The 16,116-nt window shown below is 49.9% G+C and overlaps 1 protein-coding gene across 6 annotated transcripts in view; it reads right to left on the reverse strand.

The window, feature by feature from the left end:
• LOC144934394 (tensin-3-like) overlaps positions 1-16,116 on the reverse strand; it is an 88,633-nt gene that overhangs the window by 63,731 nt on the left and 8,786 nt on the right. The window contains exon 1 of one of the 6 annotated variants that reach the window (XM_078860113.1): positions 7,814-8,120. The exons of 4 other annotated variants lie outside the window; for them this stretch is intronic. In XM_078860113.1, the coding sequence (XP_078716239.1) occupies positions 7,814-7,846 (33 nt within the window). In that variant the 5' untranslated portion in view covers positions 7,847-8,120. Of the gene's footprint in view, positions 1-2,817; positions 2,881-7,813; positions 8,121-16,116 lie in introns of those variants that run through there. One more of the 6 variants, XM_078860115.1, reaches the window with a different exon arrangement.

Here is a 16,116-nt window from a genome sequence, read left to right on the forward strand (position 1 = left end):
CGTCTCCGTCTTCAGGTGGGACCGTCACAGCTAAATTTACTGTATCAAGATTATTATTTTTTACCTACGTGATTTTACCGAAAAAAACCTAAGAGTAAGTAAGTTGATGACTGGTAAATCACACACATTGATGCATAAAACATGATACCTGTTCTGGGCCTGGTTGGGATGGACCCCACTTCCTGAGGTTTGATTTGCCTCAGCCGGCACTGGTACAGAGGCGGTTCAAGCATCGCTAGATCGCCTGCGGTTTGTTCTGACTCCGATGAGAAGAGTCTCTGCTACTCTCATCTTAGCAGCTGCTGCCGCTGCTCGCAATCATGCGAGAACACTCGAGGAAGTAGTGTGAGCAGACACTCACCCCGAGCCAGCGCCGCTTTACGAGTTCCCGGTGGCGTCAGCTGCCGACCTCTTTCTTTCCTCGTCTCTCCTGAACCCAGCAGCGGCCATGCGTGCTCGGCGTCGACTCGCGGCGTCAGAATCCACGGCGGAGAACCCAGCTGCCGAGCCTCGGCCCGACTGAGCACCTCGCCCAAAACTTCTCCTTTAATATCACCACGCGATTGTAAACAATGAGCCTATGATAATGGGGCCCCGCTGTTGACACATGGGGGAAGTTGGCCGGAGAGAATGTTTGTTTGGCTCGTCCCCGAGCCCCAGGACCCATTCAGGCAGCTCCTCGCGCCACAGCCGGCACGGCACAGTCTGCGGCCTCCCATTCTCTCATTTCCCACAAATGTGCGTTTGTTTTTTATTCATTCATTCGTGATGTAAATTGAATAGAATACACTTCCAACCACCGATATTCTATTTCTATGTACCAGGATTAAGCATCCGATTACATTCTGTTCGCTCTACTATTCTATGAATCATTAACAAATCTCGGAATGGGTTGCATCAATGAACAATCGTTTTAAAAGGCTGTCCGAGTGGCAATATTAACTTTCGGCTCAGCGTGCTGCCGAGGATGGCATTTGTTAATAAAAGAAAGCAGCCCATCCATTTCACTGAGCATGAAACACAAACGCTTTCTTAATTGACGGGAAAGTTTCCTGCACGCAATGTCAACAGCGACTCTATTCATTACACGCCGCATGAGGAATTGTCGAATCGCCCCGACAGCAGCAAGAGCAAACAGACGGGGCCATGTGGACACAGCGGTGAGCTCCTGCTCAGTGTCAGCTCTGGCTGCAGGAGGTCCTGGTCCGTGCCACCAGCGATGGTGCCAACTCCAATAGGAACAAACGCAAACTTGAGACATCGAAATGACAATTAATAAAAAAAAGTGGGCTTGGGCAGGACCCATCGCTAGATGGGATGATGGCCAATGGCTGAGACCAGTGATGGAATGGTAGCCAAAGGAGAAAACACGTCACAGAAGACGAGCACCGTGGAGATGGAGCGATGAGATCGGTTTATGTGCAGGAGCGAGATGGATAGTGGCACTGAACTGCCTTCCTCCTGCAGAGGGCAAACAGTGGTTGATGATGATTAATACTTTGATGGAGCCAGGCGACGTGCTGCTCCCCAATAATAGTGATTTTACTCCCAAAGCAGCTGAGTTGCAAGATGGCCAGGAAATGGCAGTAGAGCAAGTAGCTTAATGAAAGCATATGTCACAGAACGTTTAGAGCTTGTTTGGGTGGAGTTTATCCGGCTATTCTGATTTCCTTGCAAAGGTAAAACACTCATTATAAATGGATTTAGTGAAAAAATCCCAATCAATGCGGGTTCCCTTTTTGAAACAGTCTTGAGACTTGGTGGGGCTTGAGCACAGCCCCAAGGGCTCAAGAAGCATCACTGACCAAAGCAACACTTCTCTCGTTTTTGCAAGTAAGCACGTGGCACGACATCTCACGCCAGGTCACACCGTGCGCCAGAGGCCTTCTAACGGCGTTGAAACACGACAGGGCAGGCGCACTCAATAACCGTGTTTTGCGTGATCCCCACACTGAGGCGGCGAGTGTCAATGCAAGGCAGCTGCTGCGGCAAAAGCCACCGCCATCCCCTCCTGCCCCCCCGGTGTCAACCCAGGTCCCCCCTGGTCCAGCGAGAAGTGGAAATAAAACCACCAAGCCCATCCACTGTTAACTGGATAACGGCGCCCAACAGCAGCTCGGAGATGCAGCTGCCAATCCATTCAACCGCGCATGAAAACAAACGGGCAATAGATCACAGTCTGAAGTGGCGACCTCCCAACCCCGGCAGGATCTCACGCACGAGAACACTACTTCAAGGCATCTCAAAACGCTGGCGAGCATAGCGGGGACAGGATGTCCTCGCAGGCGAGCTGACCCACTTACGGCTCAAATGTCACTTGTCTTTAATTTGGAATGCGCTGGCGGAGGTGTTTTATCGCAGACCTGGTCGTGCACCCCGTAAGATGAGTGGGGGTTTAGTAGCCACATTAACCGACCACTCAAACTTCAAGCTTCGCCAGACACACTGATAGCCGACCTTCAAACTGAACCAGACCTTTGGCTCTCATTTGCGGGCATCCACTGCGTTTATTGACTTGTGCCGATATAATTGTAATTGACTTGCATGAACGTAATTAACATTTTCACTTCAATCCACTACTCGGTATGACTTCAATTTAAATACAAAAAAGGCAAAGGACCCCATATAGCCTTTAACCGACTGTTGGGACAAGTGTTGTTAGCGATCACCTATTTAAGTAGGCATGCATGGTGCATGAGCGAGTGCTGGGGCCAGCACAATGCCTGAACACTTTTGTCTTTTACACACTACGTCAGTTACCAAATTATGCCTGTATCCGCTGAGGGGAGGCCCAGAAACAATACAAATATCACTCACCACTATTAGCCATGGACTGGGATTCAAACTCGGATTTACAGGTTCATGTCGCAGTGTGCTAACCGCCGCACCCTACTAACAAATGCACACGCGAGCGGAAGCGAGGAATCGCTGGCGTGAGGCTCGAGCCCAGCCAGCGCAGAGCCTCTCCAGGCGGGTGCAGAGAGGCATGCACAGCTGGTGACCGCATGTCTGTCACGGCAGCCCTGGTGACGGATGTAAACACACCCCTAAGCCGTGCCCCGCGGGTCATCCCAGCGCCAAAGGATCCAAGAAGTGAAAATCATCGCCGCGATATTTAACCACAACAAGTTCTTCTCCTGCCAGTGCTCACCGGCCACGGTAGACGCCCCCGGAGATTTGTTTTCCTCTCCGCGCCGCTCATCGGGTAAATCTTTGGGCGTCGGGGCGTCGGGGCGACGCGGGTACTCCCTCGGGACCACGCAACCGGCGCGGACGGCGCCGCCTCGCCCGCCACCGCGGAAACAGTAGCTACCGGCGAACGCGCCACGGCCGGCGTGCCGTGCACACACGCTCGAGCCGCTCCACAATAGCCTAAACAAATAGTGATTGACCCACAGCCTGATCATTTAATCACCAAGCAGGAGAGAGGCTTCTGGGTTTCCACCGGCCTGAACAAAACAGGGGAGGGCGGGGTGCGGGGAGCGGTGGTGAGAGGGGAGCACTCGCAACACGGGCCAGGAATCGGCCGCCGACTCTTTAATGAAGTGGAGACTTTACAAGTGACCTTTGGCATGCCTTGTCAAGCGGGCACCTCCATGTGCTCCCCTCTTTCCCCCTTTTGCCGCCCACACCCCCAACCCGCACGTCTGGCTCTTCGCTAATGGGCTGGCACGCTGCCAACTTACGCCAGCATTGCTTATATCTTCACCATTTGCGTGTTTGTTTGAATCATTTTGTCAGGACACATGGCTGAGCTGTCGCTTCGGCTTTTCCAATTCTGGTCACAGCAGGAGCTCAGGGTCCCTGGCCCTTTCCCAGAATGCAACAGGCCTTCATAACTATACATTCCTCACAGTTTGTGCATTGCAAGTCACTGACAAAAATAGCCAAGAAAAATCCAGTGCACAGAGAGACAGGAATATAAGATGTGCATTGCACCTCTGGACCTTTGTAAAGCTCTGTCGGCTGAAACGCTGACCATCGTTTGTTAATTTCTCTTCACTTTGCTAATGCAATCCATTGCCATTGTTGTTTGACAACTGCTTTTCCCGAGTGACTGACAGCTCCTAGGGGCTTGGCCTATACGTGTGCAGAAAGCACCTGCAGAGATTTAACAATAAGAACAAAGGCGAATAATGATCATAATGGGATGGGTGATAATGGGAATGCACGATTGATGAAAACGACAATGTAATTAACGCCAGAGATAACAGACGACAGATGGAGACGTACGACGGCGGTGAACGTGGGAGGATGGCAGGCACGTCTCAAGGATTCGCGGATGTCAAAGAGTTCACAGGCTCTCCTTTTGATCATCGTGAGCAAACCTAAGAGCGTTCTCCCATCCGCGCCTCCCCAGCTCACCCCTCCACCCTTCCACCTCGCCCCAGACCCTGTGCTCTGCCACGCTTTCCCTGAACAGGGCCGTCAGCGGGATGGTGTGGGAATCTCTCGCGGTCCTCAACGCCCCCCCCCCCTTCCTCCGTGGCCCCAGAATCAGCCATCCGGTGCTGCTGGGTTAATCTGACGCCTTTTGTGCTCAACTTCCTTGGCAGAACTGCCGGAATTAAGCAGCTTCAGTTGAATGTTATGTAAATAACCCATCTGGAGGATTCCAGAGGAGTTAATCTTGCGAACCAGCCGTGCACACTGGGCGGCAGTTTAATTGGCTGCCTCGAGCTAAGTCACCATGCAGTTAATAAAACATGTCCTCAACTTAAATACTACCCATTGCCATGTCAATAATAATGGCAGCTTCCCAAAATGTATTGCATTATTTATAGCTTATGCAACACAATGGATAAGCAGGGGGCTTGTCCAGAGGCCAACAAAAACCTCAGGCTCAATTAACCAGGAGCAAAGGTGCCCTAATTTAATACCGCTCTATGGTTGTGATGATTTTTAGCTGCTCTGCACGCGCAGTTGAGGTGCGGAGAGGTGAGCACCAGGCCAGGCCCCAGGGAGGCCCAAATGTTCACACTGCGGTGCAGACCCCTCTCCCTGCGAGGGCCCCGCATTCTCACGTCGACGGGGTCGCGTACAGCGTGAGATCGGAGGGAACGATATGTGAGCGAGCGCTCAGAATGCCAACTATTCGAGGCCCAGGTGGGACTCCCCGGGAGCCATGTGAAGGCAGCGGCGCACCCCGCTGTGCTTGCGCTCGGCAGAGGTAATGAATCACGGTGGGATTAGCACAGCGTGGGTGCTGCGTGGGAGCGCACGCGGCGAGAAACGGCGCCGCTCCTCACCCCGTGTCTGTGCATGCGGCAACTTTCACGTGTTGCTCCTCATCAGCAGCAGTCTCGGACACATTTCCAAAGCGCATATCTATCTGTATGTTGAACTTCTTTCACACCATACGTAGCCAACCGTGCTGTCTATTTACGTGCTGCGAAGTGAATGCCGTCTAACAGGCCAGTGCACTTCCAACGGTGTTATAATACGATATGATGCACCACACGCAGCACATCGGCAGATGGCTATCAAGTTCGTCCGTCAGTCCACGGCCGGGTCCAAATGCATTTGTGCACTCCCCACTGAGCTACGATGGCACCGGGGCAGCGGCGTTTGGCCTAGACTTGGGCCCTCGTCGCTCGAGTGACAACTGGATCAAAAAAAGTGCATACGGTTCGAGCAAATGTGCGGAGGCTGTGAGGTGCGGGGTGTGGGGCGAGAGAGTGGGCCAGGCAGCATTGTATTATCCGCCATACAATTCGGTTTCCGTTCCCTCCGAATTTCTGTTTTGAAGGAGGAGCGTGTAGGTTTGCAAGGCGGGGGAGGGGAGCCGTGTGCCGTGGAGGCAGGGTGTATTTATCAGCTCACAGTGATGAAAGTAAACACCAGTGTGAGCTCCTTCACATCCTCAAGTCACAGTCTCAAGTCACGCACTTTGCTGAGGTGAGTTACAGCGCGTCGTGACCCTGCCACGGTGCACAGTGAGCTAGAGCCCGAATATTAAGACTTCAGCCGGACGGCAGCAAGGAATTTATGCCTGCCGTCTGCCCAAAATAAATCTCTGCTCTCGCAGACCGATAACATTGGGCAAATGCAATGGTAGACTGCTCCCCACATGTTCACATCGCGTTCGCTACGCGTCAAATTTGAAATGCGGTTGAATGACATGGCCCAGAAAATAAATCTGCGTGCGTGCGGGACGGTTGAACTCGCTGGGTGGGCTACATGGCTCCCTATCAGCTCACACATCGCTTCACCACAATCTGATTAGCGGCGAGCAGCACACTCGAATGGTTTTTCAGAGCACTTTTGCTTTTGTGTGACACGCCACACAATCGTCCTGCGTACGTGTAAAGAGGACTGCGCACTACCTCAGCTGCAATGTGCTGCTGTGTTTGGTCCCAATGTCTCCCACTTCTTATTCGTAAATGAGAGTAATTCCTTTGTCTTTTCCCCTCCTTGCAGTCCAGTGGGTATCGAGTGAAATCATGTGGGACACCTGTGGGTGCTCGGGGGTCCTTTGTTAGCTCTGCACAATGACAGCAGCCCACCTAGGAGGGCACGCCGATTGAAAGCCTCCCAATTGCCCGTCCGATGCGAAGCCACCCACACCGACCCACAAGCACACCAACCACATCACCCTCACCGACCACAACCAGACCAACATATACCAACCCAATCCAACCCACAAGAGTACACACCGACTACACCAACTACATCAACGACATGATTATACCAATATATACCAACTCATGCCAGCCTACAAAAACACACTAAATACGGCAAACATGTAATCAATGTACATCAACCACACCAAGACACGCCAACGTATAGAAACCACACCAACCATGCCAATACATAGTGATACATGCACCTACACCAATCCACACGACACGCACCGTCCCACCCAACACATACCAAAAAATACCAACAAGTACCCATATAACCCAATATACTTCAACCGACAACCAAGTCACCAATGTACACCGACCATAGACTGACACCTGACCCAGACTAACGGGCAATGGACCAGAATACACCTCCGATTAGCACGTTTGGATACGTACGATGCGAATACAAGTTGAACATACATACAGCCAGCCACACCAACAAAAACATGTTTTGGTAGTGCTTGCTTCCAACTCTAAACGATTTAAGCACACATCACATTGCATCATACTATATCGCCATTAAAGGAACACAATAATTTCTGCTCATGCTCAATGCACTCACCAGCACAAACAATCGCAGTTTGCGTCTAATCAATGAAATAGCTTATAAAATGTCAATACTTTTTTTGAGAATATAACAATTTCTATGAAAGAACTCGTCAGTCCACATATTTTGACATATATATAAACTTTCAAGGCAAACACTGAATGAAAGTACAGAACCCTTTTATAATTCTCAATATAAATTGAAAAACACACAAGAGGACTTTGAGCATAACTACAAACAATCAATGAGAAATAAATGTTTATATAATTTCCCAAGCACAGGAATGAATCATGGAAAACACAGAAAATACATTTTCTCATCCATTTGTTCATTGCATTTATAAAATCTGTAATTCACATCTAGGTAATTGTTTTCTGCCTGGACACAATGTACACATTTACAGGCTGAAACAATTCGACTTCTGTTCCCCAGAGAGGACATTGAGCGGCACAGACAAGAGAAATGTCCAGTGATAAAATTGCTTGGGTGGGAAGAGCCTCACCTTCTTGGAGAGAGCTTTCCTTACCCAAGATTGTTTAGACATTCAACCGAAATCCCAACGGCCACGACGAGCGTTCGTAACGGACGACGGCGCAGAGCGCCGCGCACGTGAAGGATGACCAGGCACACCGCTACGTACCCAGAGTGCGCACGACCCACAGAAGAGGGACATTGGCGCGATGCCCGAGCCGTGGACAGCGCCGGGCGATGGTGGACCTCCTGAGCTCGACGGCACCCACCTGGTCCAGTCAGCCGTGCTACATGTGCACGCCACGCGTGTGCGCCGGGCACACGTGCACTCCGCGCAGGCAGCCGGCCAACTCCAGATCTCGCTACGCTCACAGGCAGGGCGCAGCACGCGCACGCAAACTCAACGCACGCACACCTTCCCGCCAAGGAGCATTAGGACCCCACCCAGACACCCGGCCCCGCACCGCTCACACCATTTACAAAACAAACGCTCGCCATCCCTACCCAACCGTTTGCCGGGGCTGCCGTCCCCCCCCTCCCCACTTCAAATGTTGCTCTGCATCCCTAAGATCACCCCCTGACCCACCCCCAAACCTCAAGCCGCCCCTGCTGGCCCCTTCTTCTTATCCCCGACTCCGCCCCCTCTTCCCCTTCTCCCCGAGCTTCCCGCACCCCCGCTGGCCCTACCCCTTCTAAGTTTCACCTCCCACTCCTCTACCTCCCGTCTCTACCCCACCCGGTCCTAATGCCGCCTTCCTCCTTCCGTCCCCAAACCCGCTCTGCACCCAAAGTCGTCGTCCCCCCCTCTCTTCCCTTTAAAAAGTTAGCTCAAAAGGAAAGAAAGAGGGTGTGGTTGTTAATTCTCCATGCAAATCCTCAAACACGATCACCCCCGGCTTGAGTTCGTTTCCTGAATCCTGAGCTCTCTCATAATTTAATTGCCCCGTGCCCCCTCAAGCCACGGCTGGGTCTGCGCACGGACCGAGAGGCCCGCGAGTTGCCGTGCGGTCGCCGAGACGTTCGAGTGTTTCATGCCGGTGCTCGCGCAGAGCTTTATCATTTGTCCGTCACCGACCGGTACGCCCCCCCTCCCCCCATAGAGAAGCAGTGAACCGCTTCATCTCAGAGTTCCATTGTTGTTGGGATATGAGGGCAGACCCACAACGCGGCACACGGAACTGGAGAGAGGACGCTGCAGATCCCACGCGAGTTCTCCAGCAGAGCCTCGGCGCTGCCGGGGAAGAGGCGGTGGCAACTCTAACGAGCCGCCAGCAGCTGTCGTCTGCTGCACTCAGCTCCCACCCCCGCCCAGCCCTTTTACTCGCTGCCTTCTCCAATTCCCCACCCGCACCCACCCGCCCCACCCAGCAGAGACAGAGGGTACGCACATCACCTCAAGAGGGGGAAATGCACGGAAAAACCCGCCAGGGGTTAATGTTGTCTAAAAGTAAATGAAAGGCTGAGAACCCTTGGGCCACGAAACACTGCGTAAAAGCTATGCACATTTACAAAAAAAAGTTTCCTGCCACTAAGTGCAAGCTACATCAGCGTGATGGAGAGGCACAAAGTATGATGTGGTGCACGTAATTCACTCTATTTCTTTCTCCGAGCCTCACAATTTAATTGATATAAGCCCATTGCCAGACAGCATTACCCTCCATTAAATCCAGCGGAGAGAAATGGGGGTGGACAGGGATTCTTGGCTGCGCCACCCCCGAGGACACGCGGCACAGACAGTGACCCCTGGCTGCTTCGCTGTCACATCGCGCCGAGCACATCCGTCTCGCGCACGCGGCGAGCAACGTCGCAGAAAGCACTGGACGCCTTTTCCAATCGGGTTAATGCACCCAGAGATTTATTGGCGGGTGGAGCCCTTTGCCACGACCGCTCGTGCGACTGCAGTAATTTAATCATCTCAAGGTGAGTGCTGTGAATTTACGGCGATGGCGTGGCCGAGACGAACAATGCATTAATGCCACGGGCCTCGTGGACAAACAACACGCCCTACAGGTGAGATTCGCGTGGAATTTTTAAATCGTCTCCCGCTCATACAGTGTGTGACCAACAACGTCTGCTGCCAGAAAAGATCAGAATAAAAGCATTCCAGCAAAATTGTCATAAGTTCCAAATGAACTAAGCCTCCTGTCAGAACGCCTTTGAATTTTTGCAGTGGAAGATCATGGGTTCAAGGGCAATAATCCCTCCCGTGGCATTGGACTATTGCCCTGCTCATGTCTGCTTACTAGATTAAAAAATGGTCTCCAAATAACATTTTTGCTTCACAATACAATTTAAAATAGCGTTTACCTGGGATAACCCACCAAGTCAAGTGAGGGCATACACACAGCTAGACGCACATAGAGAGATGCAAAGAGATCCCCTGTACAGCCATACAGTGAGGCAATTACTATGAATGGTCATTTTTAAAGGCCGACACAATATATCGTGCTAGAGCGTGCAACATCACACAGGGCCACCTTGGTCTCCCCAGTTCTATATAGACAAATCACCACACCATGTACTAATTTAAGGCAGTCACCCAAAAATAGGTGCAGTACAGATTCAAATGCCACTTGTCCCTTATGTTAGCCATGGCTGGAAATCAAAGCCAGGTCACTGGGTTTGGTTTGGAGTGCTATGTGCTTACCACCATGCCACCCCTATTGACATTCAAATCCCCTTCCACAAACAGATACACACAGATATATAATACACACACAGATATACAACACATACGCGCAAATATATAATACACAACACAGATATAAAACACAAGAAAAATATAGATATCCCCTGTAGAGCCTTAACCAGTGCTGTTAGCGAGCACCTGAAGGCCAGCACGGCACGAGGTGGTGGGTGGCCAGCACCACGCCCAGCTGCCTTCATCTCCTCAGTGGCAATGTTTATGTGCCACACCAGGCACTCAGTTAAGGCTAAGTCAACCTAGGGAAGGCCCAGGACCGATTCAGATGAGCATCACCGGCGTTGGCCGTGAGCGGAAATGGAACTTGGGTCACCGGTTTCGAAGTGCAGCGCACTAACCGCGATGCCACCGCTCCCCAATATACAAAACACACACAGATATACACACGATCAAAGAGTTTTTGAGCAGCAGTTACACAGCTGCTAGTTCAGTGCTTATCTGCATTACAAACGGAAACATTTACAATTCCGATAGTTGTTCATCGAATATTATATCAGGTTAGCGGTTAGTGAACATGTTCCAGTACATGTTCACATACAGGCAGCATCTGGACACAAGCACATTGTAGCTCCAAAAATATGTCCTGGTGCCATTACAGAAAGTACGACGCACGAGTCAGAGATCACGGAGCCTCGAGAACATTCCAGTGATTAAACACCAACACCACCGGACACGATCACTGACTGCTGTTACGCAATCGCGATGATCATCATAATACATTATTACCATTGGCTTCTTATGAAACCAGCCGGGCAGGAGGAAGGATAGTAGTGCCTTGAGAGACCGCAGGGCGAGGTTGCAGCACGGCTGGACGCCGGGCATGGTGCTGGCGGCAGTGGGCACGTCACGCGTCGATGCGCGATGTTCCGTGACCGATGGCCGCTCAGCCAGGGTCCAGGGGCACCACCGTTTTCCACCACACCCAGTTTTACCTTCCACAAAACGTCGATGTGAAGTTGGCCGCCACTTTCGCAAATTCAAAAGTGGCTCCTATGACAACTTCCTGAGCTTGGTCGAAGGACTCGTACGTTCAGGTGTTCGGAGCGAAAACAGTCCCAGCAATGCATTGGGGATACGAAAGGACATTCTCTCGTGGTACCCAGCAGAAGTAAGGCATCTTAATTCCATTACTGCAGTGGGGAGCAGTGGGAGGTGGGAGGGAGAGGGTTGGCAGCCAGTCAACTGACACACGCGGCATAGGAAATGAGCACTAATCTTGGCGCACAGATTTTGCCTGGGCTGAAAATAGTTTATACGACACCCTCATATTTGTATCATTTGCATGTGAGCACGCCTATTATTTTTGTATTAGTGTACGCCTAAAATAGTATTAAATCACGGTGATAATTCGCAGCGCCGACAGCTTCTTAGGGTGCACAATGTATATTTTATGTAAAATGACATGCAGTCCCATACCCCCATCAAACAAGATCCCCGTACAGCAGGGGTCGGGAACCTTTTTGACTGGGAGAGCCATAAAAGCCAAATATTTCTAAATATATTTCATTGAGAGCCATATAGTATTTTTAACGCATAATAAATTAAATATGTCTTTTAATGCGACTTCTGGTGCTGCATGGTTTTGCTGATGGCCTTGTAGTCTGGTTCATACGTGGTGAGGTTGAGCTTCATGCAGGCGTTGAGGCTTCCATCAGTTAAACGTGAGCGTAGGTTGGTCTTAATGTTCCTCATATGCGAGAATGACTGCTCACATGCATATGTAGAGCCAAACATGGTCAATACGGCAATACTCACACGCTGCATTGTGTGGTATGTCACAGGAAGCTCGTTCCAAGTTTTAAGAATCAGCTGGTCTTCAGGTTGAAGATTTTTCATTTCTGTCCACTTGTGTTCCCTCGCCAGCTCTGCTCGCTGTCGCGCAAGACTTTCCAACTCTCGATTAAGTGACTTGAACTTACTCATCCACATGTCTGATGCCTTCAGGTCAGCAACTTCCAGCTCAAAGTCTCCGATAGAGACCCCGGGGATGCATGTCAGGTCGACTTTGTCCACTGCACACTCATGTGGATGAGTGATGAACTTGAAAAGACCAGTGGGCGCACGAAATTCTCCAAAACGTGCTTTGAATGACTGCAGGAGATTGGACGTAAAGCCAGCTAGCTGCTGGAGATCCAGATGTTAAGTGGAGTCACTTGCTAAGCATGCACCTCTAAATTGTCGCAGTCTTTCAAAGTGCAGAAGACGACCTGTTTCAATGTCCCTGAGAAAGACTTCCAGCTTGCTTTCAAATGCAAACACTGCTTGTTGAAGGGATGAGATTGTATTTCCAATACCTTGCATTTTCACATTGAGCTGGTTCAGATGTCCAGTTATGTCCACGAGATAGTGAAACTACAGGAGCCAGTCAGTGTTGTCTAGTTCAGGATGCTTGACACCTTTCATTTCAAGAAAAGTCCGGATTTCCCTCAGGCAAGCTGCAAAACGGCTGAGCACCTCCCCCCTTGACAACCAACGCACGTTGCTGTGTAAAAGCAGACCGGGATAATGATTCCCAACTTCTACTAACAGAGCTTTAAACTGGCGATCATTTAAAGCTCGGGCAACAATAAAGTTGACCACTCGATTGACCAGCGACATCACCTCACCAAGCTCCTGGCCACACGTCTGAGCGCAAAGCGCCTCCTGGTGTAGGATGCAATGAAAACTTAGGATGGCTCTCTTTTCATGTTCACGGAGAAGTGCTACAAATCCTTTGTTTTTCCCCAACATACAGGGTGCACCATCAGTACAGACAGAAATAAGTTTATCCATCGGTAGTTTTTTTTTCTTTAGCAAACTCCATGAAAGACGTGAATAAATCCTCTCCTCTTGTTGTCCCTTTCATTGGCAAAACAGCCAAGCTTTCCTCACGCAGTGTGTCACCTGCAGCATACCTGGCAATTATACTGAACTGAGATAGATGGCTAACGTCTGTTGACTCATCTAACGCGAGAGAAAAGTATGTCCCGGCGTTTATGTCCTTAATTTGTGTTTCCTCGACTTGATTTGCCATCATGATGCTACGATCGTGAACAGTTCTTGCTGACAGAGGCATGTCTTTTATTCGTTTGATTATCTTGTCTTTATTTGGGAAGTCATCAAACAGTTCATTGGCCACATCAAGCATGAATGTTTTGGCATACTCGCCATCTGTGAATGGCTTTCCATTCCTTACTATTTCCAAAGCACCCGCAAAGCTAGCGGAATTCCCGTCACCTTGCTTGGTCCACACACGTAGTTGCTGCTGACTCGTCTGCACTCTCTGCTATAGCTCTTCGCATGCCTTTTTCCTGCTGTCCCCCGCTGGATATTTCGATGCAAATGAAGCATGGTGCGTATCGAAGTGCCGCTTTATATTTGACCGTTTCATCGATGCAATTTTATTATTGCATATAAGACATACCGCAGATCCTGCTCTCTCCACAAATGCAAATTCCTCTGTCTACGCAGCCTGGAATGCACGGTAATCATCGTCTTTTTTTCTTTTCGCCATCTTTTCCGTTACAAGGGTTGAAGCGGATAAACTAGTTGGCTATCTGATCAAATGGATTTCTTCACCTTTACAATGACCCGTGACATACTCGCGAGCCATTGGTTCCCGACCCGACCCACGGGTCACGGGTCTGTTTACTTTAAAATCATACAGTATTATTAAGCAATATCACAAGTATTTTAAAATCAGTTCCAAACTGATTTTTTTAATTTATTTTTTATTATTTTTTTCAACTCAAAATTGTCTGGGAGCCATATGCCGTCACCGGAAGAGCCATATATGGATCGCGAGCCATAGGTTCCCGACCGCTGCCGTACAGCCTTCAACAGACAGTTGGGGCAAGTGCTGTGAGCGAGCACCTACGAAGGCCGGCACAGCACACTTGGGGGTGGATGGCCAGCACCACGCCAATCCCGCCTTTGTCTCCTCAGTGCTGATATTTACACACAGCACGAGGTACTGTACTGATTTAAGGCTGAGTCGATCTAGGGGAGGTCCAGGACTGGTTCAAATATTTGGTATTGTTATTGGTCGTGAGCGGGAATCGAACTTGCGTCGCCAGGTTGATAGCTCAGTGTACTAACCAGTTGACTACTTCCCCCACACACCCTAAAAGAAGACAAAGACACCCCATGTAGCCTGAACAGACTGTTGGGGCCAGTGCTGTTAGCAAGCAGAAATGAAGACCTGCACGGCACACGAGAGGTGGCTAACACCACGCCCGGCTGTCTGTCTCCCAGTGGCGATGTTTACACTCCTCACCAGGTATTAATTTGGGGCTGAGTCGACCTTGGGGAGTCCCAGGATCGGTTCAGATAATCGTCACTGGTGTGGGCCATGAGCGGGAATCGAACTCGGGCTGCCATGTTCGTAACGCAGCATGTTAACCGCTACACTACCGTTCCCCATACACCTCTATGACACACAGCACAACCAACCAAAAATCAAATCACTAATCTGCAGCCCTTTAGGATCCAACTCCTTGATGAAAGCCTTCCGATGCTGTCAGTCACTGGGATTGTTTTATAAGGGGTCCCCGATATACGTCGCCACGATATACGTTGTTTCACACCGTCACGTCGCTGACTTTTTGAGGAACCCAATGTAAAATGTCCCCGCACATACGTCGTCACGTCGATTTTGACTCAGTTCTGCTTAACACTGTACAGAAAACGTGTAACTCCTGTCTGCTGCTTCTCAGCCCCATCATGTTCTCTCACATTGTGCGTAGCGAGTGCTCATTGTAATCGGTCCTAATCCTCTCCCAACACCTCCAATCAAGCCAATCGAGCATAACTCATCCACGCCTCAAAGATCATACAAATTAAAGGTGAAGGTAAAATAAAATGCTGTTTAAGATTCTGTGCTCTTACACTAAAAATGTATTTCTCTTCAAGTCATTAGAAAAATAAAAACGTGTTAAAGTGTACAGGGCTGCTTTGAAATGCTCATAAAAATAGTTTTCAATTCAGTGTTTGTTAAATTATAAATGCTGTTGAAAGGTCCTTGAACTCAGAATTGGTTGTGTATTGTATTGTAAATATAGTACAGATACTGTACAAGTACAGTACGTATTTTGGTTGCTAAGTATGAAACACGTTTCCCTAAGTTACACTCCCTATCCCTACCTTATTCCATTGCTTCTTATGGGAGAAATTTTACCGCTTTGAGTCGCATTCCCTTCTATAATCAACCAAGAAATGTCTGTCCGTCCCGCGTGTGACGTCACTCCACATGAGCACCCCCCCCCGGGTGACGTCACCCCACATGAGGCCCACCCCTCGATTATTAATATTCATAAGTGGGTGGATTTTTACACCAACGCAGAGGAAGGTCGAGCTGAATTAAATCATGTATTATGCAGTCGCTTCAAATCTGACGTTTCTTTACAGAAAGTGACGGTAAAAAATAAATATACGCAGCACAGTGCTACATCCGTGCATGACGGCTCTGCAAAAGAGCCCCCCACCCCTTCATTAATATTCATGCCCGCGTGGAAATTTACACTAACGCACAAGGTCGCGCACAGGAACCTTGGTGAACAAGGAAACCACATCAAAACTGACAAGCAGGTCGTCTGGGGACAGGTTCCTGTGCCTGACACCATCGCAATCATTGAAGACTTGGTTCATCAAGGACTGAATACTGGGGTACCCCCCCTGGTGAGACACTGCTTAACCAATACATACTTCACCTGGAATGGAACCTTCTACAAGCAAACTGAGGGCACCCCAATGGGCTCCCCCCTATCTCCGGTTGTAGCCAACATTTTCAT

The sequence above is a fragment of the Lampetra fluviatilis genome, chromosome 10, assembly GCF_964198595.1.
Source record: "Lampetra fluviatilis chromosome 10, kcLamFluv1.1, whole genome shotgun sequence".
Classification (NCBI taxonomy): Eukaryota; Metazoa; Chordata; class Hyperoartia; order Petromyzontiformes; family Petromyzontidae; genus Lampetra; species Lampetra fluviatilis.